The sequence below is a fragment of the Alosa pseudoharengus genome, unplaced genomic scaffold, assembly GCF_046254945.1.
Source record: "Alosa pseudoharengus isolate Yale_2024_CS ecotype anadromous, Long Island Sound unplaced genomic scaffold, YU_APseudo_1.1 YU_APseudo_1.1_scf_8, whole genome shotgun sequence".
Lineage (NCBI taxonomy): Eukaryota > Metazoa > Chordata > Actinopteri > Clupeiformes > Clupeidae > Alosa > Alosa pseudoharengus.
This window is the reverse complement of record NW_027468870.1, coordinates 8,201,110-8,214,400: the sequence shown is the minus strand read 5'-3', so window position 1 is coordinate 8,214,400 and position 13,291 is coordinate 8,201,110. Positions and strand designations below refer to the sequence as shown.

At 37.0% G+C, this 13,291-nt stretch overlaps 1 protein-coding gene across 2 annotated transcripts; it reads left to right on the top strand.

The window, feature by feature from the left end:
- The first annotated feature begins 987 nt into the window (after positions 1-987).
- Positions 988-12,401, top strand: lcp2a (lymphocyte cytosolic protein 2a). 2 transcript variants are annotated; one of them, XM_076275262.1, is made up of 19 exons: positions 988-1,533; positions 3,835-3,897; positions 4,136-4,182; positions 4,428-4,493; positions 4,586-4,611; positions 5,202-5,239; positions 7,008-7,194; positions 7,321-7,409; positions 7,542-7,599; positions 7,719-7,780; positions 8,212-8,231; positions 9,365-9,463; positions 9,677-9,698; positions 10,111-10,205; positions 10,340-10,386; positions 10,486-10,535; positions 10,794-10,868; positions 10,995-11,150; positions 11,609-12,401. In XM_076275262.1, exons 1-19 carry the CDS (start codon positions 1,453-1,455, stop codon positions 11,732-11,734), a joined length of 1,407 nt encoding a protein of 468 aa, XP_076131377.1. In that variant the 5' UTR covers positions 988-1,452; the 3' UTR covers positions 11,735-12,401. The 2 variants fall into 2 exon arrangements, with proteins under 2 accessions (XP_076131377.1, XP_076131378.1); XM_076275263.1 differs by lacking the exon at positions 9,365-9,463.
- Positions 12,402-13,291: the final 890 nt, after the last annotated feature.

Here is a 13,291-nt window from a genome sequence, read left to right as displayed (position 1 = left end):
ACTGAATTTGGAAATGGAAAAATAAGATAATCTCTCTCTCTCTTTTTTAATCTGTGGTCATATACATTGCATATATACTTCTGTGTCATTATTTTGCCTTAAGTGCAAACTTGCACCTATAAATAGCACTGATTGTCTCAGTGTAGGCTATTACAATGAGCATTCCTGAGAGCTTTGTTAACTTTTAGATCTGTGCAGTCATATGGACTTAGATTAAACATCCATATGATATTAACTTTTCATTTAGTATAACACGTGAAAGTGACTATTAATACTTTCAGCGGTGCTGCCTTCTCTTACATGTTATTAATTGTTGAGTGACTTTATGTGTTGCAAGTTGTAATTGTTTAGAAATCATATTATTTTTCAATGACTCTTCGAGATTATTCAAAATATAGTATAAATCGAGTCTGTTACCTATGTGGTCTGAGGATCTTAAACCAAAAAACTATTTTTGGTATCTCAAAATTCATATGTGTAATACATTCTATTCTCCACTGTCCAGCTGAACTTGATTAACCATGAACCACAACTGGTTTGGTCAATAACAAGTCAGATTCCTCTTAGCTTTTGAAATTGTCTTATTATAGTACATTGTCTCCTAGGCCTACAGTATTTGTAGAAGTTTCACAGTGAAGAAAGGTACAACAGCAGTTGTGTTAGAGGTTTTTAGAGGCCAATATTTAACTTTCTATAACTTTTGATGCAGGGTTAAGATCATGGCCTCCTGCAAATACATTATGCATTACCTTCAATAATCAATTATAACACATTTAACATGTGTATGCTTGGTTGTTCTTACGAATAACAACATTGATCTTAGAAAATTATCTTCTGATATGCAATAGAAGTTGAATTGTTCACACTGTCTTGCATTTTGAGTTTTAATAAAGTAAAACTAAAAATATTCCTACAGAGTACAAGTTGATTATACTCTACAAAAAGGGTTGTACTTCCCCTATTAGCCACGACTGTCATCAACAGGAAACACAGGGGGAAGTCAACTTCATTCTTTCTTTTCTCAGTCTTCTGTTAAAGTAAGGCTGAATCTGCAATCAATTCTAAATATGCCTGGATCTGAGATATTTACTGGAAACATTCAGGATTTTCACCAACCGGATATATGATGATGCACTGAAAGAAAAAGGATTTTTCGTCCCACTATAGTATATCTGTTTGACCTTTAGATGCGCATATGGTGCAATGCCGCCATTTTTCTCAATTTGTTATCTGTAACCCTCCTACTTTATTTTTGTGAGGGTGGGTTGATCTAAATTACCAGTATCTAATATTTTCTAAATAGAGGCAATTTCAGCAAAGCTGAAGAACCGTTTTAGTGAGAACCTCTGGAAGGACATGACTCGTAGATTATAACAATTGCTGGCCTTCTGTTGGGTTTTTTTTACCTTGATTCTATCGTTGATTGATTGTTTTGTACTACACGGTGCAATCATGAGTTCTGAAGGTATTCCTTTGAAATCTGAGGTCATGAACTGGACTTCTTCCACTCTGGCTGGATTTTTTGCAAAGAGGGTAAGTCTATTTTTTCAAAACATTTCAACTGGTACAACTGAAGTGAGAATGAACATTTTTATTTTTATTTGATCTATTGACATTATGTGATATATAGCCTATATCAAATTGACATATTCACATATTTTCAGATAGATAGATAGATAGATAGATACTTTATTGATCCTCAAGGGGAAATTCAAGAATTTCAGATTTCCTTAGCCTAGAAATATTCAGATACAGTTGTGCTCATATGTTTATACCCTGTACATACACATGCTAAAGTTGACTAAAAAGAGGAATAAAAAAAACATCTTTTGGAAATTGATCTTAATTTAAAAAATTTAACCTTAAAATACAAGGGCCATAAGTATACATACCCCTGTGTTAAATTCCCATAGAGGCAGGCAGATTTTTATTTTTAAAGACCATGGATACTATGCAAGTTCCCTTGGCCTTTGGAATTAATATAGCCCCACATCATCACATACCCTTCACCATATCTCACGATTGGCATGGGGTACTTTCCATAAGATCATCTCTTAATGCAAATCAAACCGGCTATTAGGCTAACTGAAATAAAAGCATGGCACTCTAGGTAAGGTGAAGGGTATGTGATGATGCAGGGCTATTTTAGTATGTCATTTCTCTTTTGAAATTCAATGGAACCAGTGTAGAACATTTACTTAATTTAATTCAATTCCACACTATCCCAATCAGAGAAATAATAGGTTATTACATACATACAGATAACTGGAAACAAAGGGCACTGTAACACTATCAGGCAAGAAGAATATCAGGGCCGGTTGTAGCTGAGATGGGCTTGTAGAAATATTGGGTGGACAACATAGCAAACATGAAACTGTGGTCAATTGGATCAAAATTGACATTAACAGCAGGTTGATATGGGGGGGTTTAGACATGTGTTTTATTCATTGAAGAGTTTGACCACAGTTAGATGATAGAACACCAACCAAGTTTGTTTCATTGCTCTTATCTAAAAAATATTCTGCAGCTGTCCTCTTTCCTCAAATCACCCTGTTGCACTGTTATTATAGTGAACACTCTGAATAAACAACCAACAATTTCAACACTCAAGGTTGAAAGGTACCAGAGTGCGCTTGTAGAACTTGGAGTGGGAGTTTGGCCTAGGCCAGAGTTTCTCAAACTTTGACTCCAAGGAGCTATTGTGGGGGAGAAATATTTCCGAGCTAATGTGGGTGGGAGCAAATAGACACAATTTTCTTGTTTTATTGTTGAAAAGGGTTGTCATCTGTATCTGAAATTTTAAAACGATAACCCACAACTTTGTCAAATTTTGTCTTTGGGAACGATAGGCTATTGATTGACTTATCAGCAATATGAAGCTTGGCATGCATCACTGTAGTGACATTTTTGGACATCATCTATGGACTTTCGTTGTATTCTAGGCCTATTTGTTATTTTTCATTGTATTATTTTCATTGTAGTATAAAATATCACACACACACATTATTGTATTATTTTCATTGTAGTATAAAATATCACACACACACACATTATAGCCTATTCATTTCAACAGTCTTGTCTTTTTTTCCAGAAATAAATCAGCTTTTGTTAGATTATAGGCTATAGGCTACTCCATCCTGACATAGATCAGCTGTTTCTAATAAACCCCACTTTGGTATGGGCATCAAGATATGGCACGTTTCAATGGCTGAGCTACATGTAGACTCATTAATTAGGGCCTACAAAAGTCTAAAACAAGTTATCATTCATTATAGGTTACAGACGACGGCAATAGAAAGTGTAACTGGCATTGTGATTGGTTGGCTTTAATTGACTGACATTAGAAAGGGAATCAGATGTTTCTCCATATTGAAGGGTTTTTGTGATTGATAATTAACAATTTGATCAAAGTTGTAGGCTATTGAAATCCTATCTCATTGAATGTTTGTATGTTACTTCTAAACTTTGTTTGGGTGGGCAAGACTCAAAGTTCTTGCTGGAGCAGAATAGTCAATAATAGACTTTCTACATTTTAAATCATACAAAACACAAATTACTCTGATTTAATTAAAAAGAGAAAACTAAACAAAACCATGGGACCATAGTCTGGTACCAATGCATTTCTTTGAGTTTCGAAGCCATGAAAATCATTTCTTTTTAATTGTTTCTTTTTAGATATTATAAAGATGTGTAGATATTAAACACTATCTTTCTAATACTATTGAGAATGACTACATGCTCAGTGGTGCATTAAAAATGTTCCCTGTATATTTTGCATGTGCAGCAGTTTGTTCTCTGCTATTCAAGTGGATTTTTTTTTGTTGGCATTCACAGCGAGATCTGCAAGGCTGTGATAAAGTTATTGTGAAGAACAACATAAATGGTCAGAGATTCTTGGTAAGTATATTACTTGACTGTTGTCTTTGACGGACACATTAAGAATGCAAGCAAGTTGGTTAAGTTGTGTGAAATATGTTTCAATATGTGAGGTTAAAGAAATCAGGAAGTATAAAAAACAAATTGTGTATGGGCCGGGGTTAGTCATTTTATAAAATATGACTCAATGATCACAAATTTGGGAAGTGCAGAACTAAGAAATACATTAAGGAATGCTTGGTATCTCCCTGTTTTCTAGAACATGTCAGAAAATGACTTGCAGAAATTTCCAAAACTGTCTGTGCCGTAAGTATATAATTATTCTAACTATTGCTTTTGTTACAATTGCAAACTTAATGTAGGCAACATGAATCAGAAGAAATAAACTACACACCAAGTAATTTTACGAAAAGTGAAATAAATACCAAATTAATTCTAAATGAAATCAGGAACTGCTTCATGATGATGCAAGCACATCTGTCAAGATCCTGGTGTAGGTCAGTAGTCAGTAAATTTAATACTGCAAACATATCTTTCCATAACCTCTATAGACTCATCTCTAAAATCAGCCGTGAAATCAACATGAATGTGGCCAAGAGGGGAATCTTCCCAAAAAGGCAAGCAACCGTACTTATGTGGTTATGGTAAACCTTACTCAGACAACATGTAATTATTTTTTTTCCAATAAATTTCATTCTGAATTTTACAGACCAGGAGCGACAAAGTTTGAGCAAGGTATGCTCATTTCACGTTTCAAATAGTTTCAAGCTATAATGTACATTACTGTTCAAAACTTTGGAACCACTGAGCAATTTCTTAGGTCTTAGATTTTTTTGGATATAGTATTGTGTCTTGGTATTTGAGTTAATTATGAAAAGAAGAGAAGAAAGTGGTGGTGCACAACTGTACCAGTGAATAATAATAGAATCCCTAGTTTGTGGAAAAAGTTTCCTTACTGTAGGTCCTCAGCAAGCTCTTTAATGTTTAAGTTTAATAACGGGCCCACCATCTCGTTCCGACCTGGGGTCCCTGGAGCACTGTAGTCTACTGGAAACTACGCTGCTGATAAGTAAGATTTGCTTTGTCCGGGAAGTGCCGCCACACTTCAGTAGTGATGATAACAATAGCATGCAAATGAGGATTAAGTTGCCAAAATGTTTTTTTTTTTTTTATTTCTAGGCCTGGTCCCAGAGTGTATGATTCCAAAAATTTGAACAGTAGTGCACATATTTTGATATAGGCCTAATATTTGAAAATAGATTTCTGTATTCTTATATAGTTTATATTTCCTTTCGGCTATGCTAACCATTCATTTTCTTTTCTAGAATTTGTGCAACCTGTAGGGTGGGATGAAGATGAATTTGTAAGTGGTTTTACAAATTACCGCTGATGGTGGCTTTTTATATCTTATGATATAAAGGTTCAAACTTTGACCCAAATTTGGGTCGATGTCAGATTTCATGGAATCTTGTCCTTAGGTGGTGCCAAGACTTTATAATACTTTACAAGACATAACAATTGAAAAGGATTCTAGTGATTCTAGTGAGCAGAGTCTCCGTGAAAGATGTCAAACATGGTCATATAAGCCTGCACACCTCAAGTTATACCATATTAGACGTTATCCACAATCGTGCTGGATAAGAAAAAAACTATTCACATTCAATTCACAAAGAAGAAAATTATGATCATTTATAATCATAAATGAACTCTCCGTTTTAGAGGTGTTACTATTGGATGCGTATCAATTCTAATGATGATCCCCTTTCCCTATTCCAGATATCTCAGATGATCTCTAAAATTTATTTTTTAGACGTGTCTCTATTTTATTGACTTTATTGACTCAATAACAAAGTTTATTTCTAGGGTCACTGTTATCCAGGGGCGTAGATTTGCGTGGGGACCGAAGGACGTGTCCACACCAATGTCAAATTACGACTGAAATGTCCCCACCAATATTCAGGTTGAAATGGGGGAAAAGGCGCTCACATGCGCTACACAGAGTTAAATCATTTCTCACTTCAGTGCTGCGGATCATCTCGTACAGATCTTGTAATGTGCAGTAGCCTATAATAACTACCAGTGAGCCGCAGCATGCAGCGCTTCAGCTTTACTTCACTACAAGCATGAAGTGCGTCCAAATTCACCCATTCTTCTCTGTTGAACTCCTCGAGAAGTAGGCTACTCATCACACATGTGTCACATGAAGGAGCCCTTTCTCAGCTTTTAAAAGGTGCTAGCTAGCCACTGTTTGCTGTGATAAACAGTTCGTGAGAAAAATAACTTCAAGAGATTTAATAATTATTCTCTGCGCCTATCTCTACATCCATTCGTCTCGGTGGAATATCGTACACACTCTTCACGCAACACATGACAAAACATATATCAGAATAAACAGCAGACCTTACCGATCACAAAGGTGTAATGCATTCCCGTGTATAGTTAGCTGTTCCAGAGTAACCCGGGTTTGAAATAAATTATAGCAAAATTGGCATGATTTCATAACAGACCAAATAGAAAATAAATGTTAAACATAGCCTACATATCTGTAGCCTACATATTAAAATCAGATTATGTAGGCTACACAGTGTAGTTAGATCAAGTTGAACAGTAGCACATTTTAATCATGGGTAGTAGTTGGACAGTAGCACATTTTAATCAGTTTATATATCTATAGTGGCTGGTGAAAGATCTATCTTTTTCGGGAGGGGGGGGGGGGGCGGTTAGTGGGTAGTGTCCCCACCAAAGCTCAGACCAAACCTACGCCCTTGCTGCTATCACTGTTGATGGTTTGTAATTACAGATTTTAGATTATAATAACCTGATTTAGTGAGTGATTAGTATTCTGTGTTTGTGATAAAACATTGTGAGTATATGAAAATTGCTGGGGTCATTTAATATTTAAAGTCTCAGTAAAATAACTTAATGTTTCACACCCGTGTTGCTGCCCTTCCTGTGTGATTTATCCATAAAGTATGCTCTAGGGAGAGGCCAAAAGAATGCTGTCAAGCTTAACTAATGCTCTGGGCATTTGACCCGGAGCAAAGACGGAATTGCCTGTGTTACTTAATAACATATCTTTAAAATTACAACGTCCTGCATGTTTCTTTATTTTAAATTACTATAATCTTCAGGAGGATAGCGATGATGACTATGAGTCCCCAAACTCAGAAGAAGGTGATGATGACTATGAGTCACCCACAGATGGACCAGAGGACCAAGAACATGCTGACAGTGACTATGAACCACCCCCATCAGAAAAGAATGAAACAATACATCCAATATGTGCTGCCAAGCCCATTCCAGAGAGCGACTATATTGGTGCAAACCATATTCTCTTATTATAATTGTGTTTATTTAATAGTTTATGCCCAAAGCAAGCTTATCATATAGATAAAGTTAAAATATTTTGAAATGTATATGTGCATTATTGTGATATCCGTCCAGACGGCAATCATACCCGGAATACAGGACGCCCTCCCGTGCCTCCAGAGCGTCCAGGACCCAGTCCAGCTCTGCCTTTTCCTCGTCCAAACGTAAGCCAAAAAAGATCTACATTGTAATCCAACATCATTGCCTCTTTTGTCTTAACAAATTCAATGCTAGTCTTTTCAAAAGCCACAAGAACTGTCATGCATACCAGCCACCTCTATTTCACACTTTGAAAGGTACGTCCAAAGACAGACCAGTCCCCCCAGAGACCTATTTCTAGACCCCAAAACAAGAGTAAGTGCCACAGTGTTTATGCAGTTACAAGTTTATCATATGTGTGTGTGCGTGTATTTGAATTATGTATGTAGGCCTATACATGTGACCTGTTTTTTAAATACTTTATAAAATTCTAGTGCCCCCTGGTCCAGCTGCTCCTCGTGTGGATCGCAGTAAAAAGCCTTCGACTTTGGAGCGGGTAAGTATGGTACATCTATATTCTTGTTATTTTCAGTATAATCCACACAACCCTGATAATGTTCATCCTTACTCAGATTCTTTTGTCCTGTGATAAACCAGAAATCCTTTGTGACTGTATGATTACAAGGGTATGTGTAATAGCTGTGGAGTTTCACTGAGGCACAGATGCTTTGTAGGCTGTAGGGCACACTCCAGCCACTCAGAACACCTGTAACATGGACACACTATTCTCCAGCTGAAGGGTTCCTATGTGTGTAAAGATTCCATAGCTGCATTGTTCCCACTAGCCTTTGGAAGATTCAGAACAATGAATTGATAGATGTAACTGCCTAAAGTTACAGTAGTTGTAACATATTCAGGAGGCTTATTGTACCTTCTAATGCTTTTTTATTTAATAAAGACTAATTGTGCTACATGTGGTTTCCGTAGGTGGCTCCACCAGGGAGGAGGTGAGTTTAAACAAATACACAAATTCCCACATTTGATCTTGTGAATTGTATTTATGTTCGTTCTTGCTTGTGAAATGGCATTCATTTCAAAATGTGTTAATAATTAATTTGTTTTAGATTACAATATAGTTTATGGCTTAACAGAAATAAACACAAAGCTAGCCCTTTGACACTTTGACAAACTTTGACATTCGATTATACAGCATTAGAGGAATCATTCTGACTGAATGATCTTTTCCAAATTCAGGAACTTTGTTTACCAGGCATGAAACTGTCACCCTATTAAGGGACTTAATGAGGATAATAAGTCTAACTTAATCATTTTTGTGCTAAAAAGATAATTCTTTGCCCTGGGAGCAGAAGGGTTGAGCAGATTAGAGCAGAAGGTTAGAGCAGAAGGGTTGGTCGTCAGTTACATATTAGGCCCACATGCAGTATGAAGGCCTTGCCATTTGCAAGAAACAAGTTATTATTGGTGTTTTAACTGGCAATCTGAAAAACACAAATTCTGAACAATTCTACTGGGTCATAAATTCTGCTCTCTGACATTCTCTCTCGCGCACTGTCTCGTGCTTTTTGTGCACCCTCTGTTAGTGGATGCTCTTGCTCACACTGACACACACACAGCAGACAGGTATCGGTAACTCATACGAACAGAATTAAGAATGTACTTCCTTATTCAGGTGAATATTTAACTTATTTTTTTATTTTTAGTTCTTTTTACCGAAGTCTGGATCTCAGAGCTGGTTATGGGGCCTGCCTGTATGCATAGACACACGTCTCACGCGCAGTCCGAACTGCGCTGCAGCCTCGAGTCATCTATATGGGCGGCTATTTTTTTATCACATGAATAAATTGGTGCAGCGACTCAAGCTCAGTGTAGGAAGGTATAGGGGCTGGCAGTAGCAGCGCTGCAGCAGCAACGTTCCCTTTGTGGACACATCACACGTGTAATCAGACCACAGCACTTCTGCAACACAACTTCTGTACACACGTAATGCACCCACTGTGTCTCATAGCTTGTAGTTGTGCACAAAAGTAGTCATATCTATCTTATTGCAGCTGTGGCCCCATATGGCAAATTTCCCTATAGCAGCATACAACACTGCAGCATTACAATATCTCTACTCCAGGGCTCCTGTTCCTGATAAGGATGCATTTAGCAAACCTCCACTCCCAGGATTAGGTGTCCAGAGGAGTAGTTCATCTGCGACTAAAAGCTTCCCATTAAGGTTTGGCCCTCCACCTTTTTCTAGTTGCTTACTTTCCAATGACAGGTTACATGCAGAGCATAGTTTCTCACATAGGCTACTAAACAAGAATATAGTAATTTTGTCAAGAACATTAATTTACAGAAGAAACAATATGTGTCAGTAGTTGGAGGCACATGCAACACTTAAAAGCATGTTTTCCCCTTACATGCTCTATTTCCTCTCGCTTTACAGTCGAGTTGGAGGAGGTGCAGAGGTAAGTACATAAATAAACTTAAACTGAAACCTTCTTTAAATAACCATTATACCATTCAGAGCTATTCTTAAGCAATAACACTCAAAAGGTTATAAATATACCACTGCTACTGGTTGATAGAACATGAAGCAGAGCAGCCAAACAATGACAATACTGTAGGAATTTATATAACAATGGAAATTTGAGCAGTGCATGAACATTATACCTGAGTAAAGCTTAATTTGGCACAATAGGAAATTCCAAGCAAATGCGTTACAAGTGATGCAATATGTATTCCTATTGCAACACACAAATTATGTACTGTGTAAACTATTGCAACATTTTGCAAACTATTGTGATCCCTCATAAAATGCTGCTATAATAAAAATGTATCAATACAATGGCCTAATATTTTTCCACCTTCAAACTACAGATTTCAGAGCCATCCAGACCATTCGGGGCCAATACATTTCCTCTGCCTAGGAACCCCTCTCCTCGTCCTTCGCCACCCGGACCTCCTGGTGACAGGTACTTTGTTCCACTGCTTTGGCCAACTGCTTCGTTCTCCAAGATGAAATTGCACTCATCGAAAGGCCATCAGACAAATGAAAATGCTATGCATCAGTAAAGCATATCCTAATATTGTGCGCTGTTCTTCCTAGGCCATCTTCTGGTGGTTCTGGTGGGAGCAACTCTCTACCTTCCCAAGGTATGAGTGTATTACCATTCTGTAGAAGGTAAATACAAATATTTCCCCCCACAACTGTTTTCTGGTAACTTCCTTTGTTGTATTTTTCACTCAACAAAGGCAAACATTCAAGGATAGGCATCCCAATGAGACCTCACGATTCAGGCCAGGTAACCTTTTGATATATTCTGAGTAAGGAATTTCAGATTATTTCAAAACAATGAGAGATAAAGTTTGTGAGGGGGTCATAATGAAAGTGAGACTATTTTGACCCACCAGGTGGCGGTGTTGCCCCATTTGTCCACAGATGTACTCAGTACCTGAGTCATGTTTTACTGGCTGAGTCCAGCTTAAAACGTCTTGAAGTATGAAGGTTGGTTAAAGTAAATACTAATGCTATGCATTTCCCTGTTGTTTTTATTTTGTAGGATATGGACCCAGCATGGTATCTTGGTCAGGTGACTCGTGGCCAAGCAGAGAATAAATTGTGGGAGATAAACATGGTAAGATATCTTGCAAACAGGAAGTTAATTACAAACAGTGACAACATTATTTACATCAAACAGACTTTTAAAAAAGACAATAAGTTACTTTTTTGCTACAAAGATGTGAAACATTTAAAATTTTAGGATGGTGCCTTTCTTGTGAGGGACAGCTCCAAGGGTACAGCAGCCCAGCCGTACACCCTCATGGTGCTCTACCAGAACAAAGTCTACAACATACAGATTCGCTATGATGCTCAGCAACAGGCTTTCCTGCTGGGAACAGGCCTGAAAGCTACAGAGGTGCTTCATTTGAATGTTATGTTATTTTGACCATTTGATTATTTGATAATATTTTCAGTTGATTTAAGTGCAGTGTGCAAAACATGGATGGATTTAAAAATATTTATAGGCTTACCTGATATAGACTGTGAGAAACCTGTTTTTCATTCAATTTATGTCCATTGTTTTGTTTTTGTTTCAGATTGAATGAATTTATTTCCATTAATCAGTCATATAAATAAGTACATGTATTACAGTAAAATGTCTGAAACAAACAAACACACTATTCAGGGATGATGGAAAAGCTGTACCTGTCACCACTCCTTCAGTATTGGCCATTATAGGTGTAGAAGCAATTCTTGTATAGTTTTGATGGCCCAAACTACAGATTGGACCAATTCAATAGTAATACCAAAATGGCATTGACAGTTACATACTTGTTACTTTGTTTTATTCTCTGTTTCCCTTCTTTTTGACAGAGGTTTCCAACTGTCAGGAACATCATTGAGAATTACAGTCAGATGCCGCTGCTTCTGATTGATGCAAAGAACCGTGGCTCAGGACAACAAAATCAGTGCCCTCTACTTCATCCTGCAGGATACTGATTTTGCCTGGACAAAAAGAGCACTCAAGAATAATGACCACTGAACAATAGGCCTTTTTACAATCAGCCATACAGTATTCCAAGAGTCCAAAGCAGGTATTCGTGTTAAGTCATACTTTATGGGCTATTCTTGGACAATTGTATAGTTCCATTCTAATTATGCTGAAATAGTGGTCTTACAGACACACGATACCCTGATGTTTGACCCTTGTGGATTTTATGGTGGACGATGGACATCATCACTGAAATCAAATCACTCAAGATGACCATAGCACTTAATGGCTAATGCAGGTTAATGCCATAGGTGGATTACCATTTCAGAAAATTCATCAGTTTTAGTCAAAGCACCATTTGGATTTATGTTTTTTAAAGACCTGTTATGTATCAGTGTTAACATTTTTGAGAAGATGTTGAGATTTATGTAATTCTTTGTTCTCAAAGTTTGTGTGAAGTGATGTAGCCTTGTATACCCCTCTACTGAAGCAAAGACTGAGTATTGTGCTAATTTTAATTTGACTTTATTACGTTTGTGTATTTGTAGCATAGGCTACTGAGAGAAAAAAATCACAACGTTGCCATGTGTTTATTCTGGTGAATATTTTAACTTGCCTGGTTACCAATTTATTTGACAAAAGCCTACAATAAAGTATGATGGTTGCAATAGAGTATCACAGGGGTTATTTGGGTTGTCATTCTTGATGAGTTGAAGAAATTTACAACCTTTCTACAACTGACCATTTTTACTTAGTCAGCAGGTCCTTACTGTGTGCAAATTCAGTTGTAGAGTCAGTTATATAAGGTATTTTAGCCATCAGTTATGGATTGACTGTTGGGGAAAAATGCAAGAACATGAACAATCTTAAAGACTGTAAAATGTCTCTCAATAATGTTTTCATATAGCCATGTTTACCTAAAGTATCCCATTACAAGGGCTGTGGGGTAATCTTTGGAAGATAAATGTCAAGATGTCAAAATCATACTGTTTATTCTTAAGACTTCCATGACACACATAAATCGACACTACTGGAGTGCAGTTGGTGAAAGTTGTATTACCCTTGCTTGAATTGTAAATTTAAAAAGCTCAAGATAGCTACAAATATAGGACATTTTAACATTTAAAAAAACCTCACTAATTGTTTTTACCAATTGTTTAATCAGTTGCATTACTGAATTTCATGAGTGTTTGAATGTATATCAAGGTGTTGGAAATGTGGGCAGAAATGGTGAGTGAATCAATATCTCTCCATGAAATCTTGGGGGGCTGCTGAGTTGCTGTGACAAGTGGACCACTTTCAGTTGGACTGTGGCACATGTGTGAATTAGCTGAGCTCCAGGGCATGTATATGCAAATGATGTAAATTGTGCTGATAAAAGACAGGGCAGCACAGGCCTTTTTAAGAATGATGTCTTTTAGTTTGTGGGCGGAGAGGATACTAAAGATAAGAACAACTATCTAATTTCTTTCATGTGAATGATTCCAACAGGTAAACAAATTAGCCTGTCCTTTCAAAAGACTTGCCATGAGATATTGTATTGTATTTTAAAATTGAACTTGTAA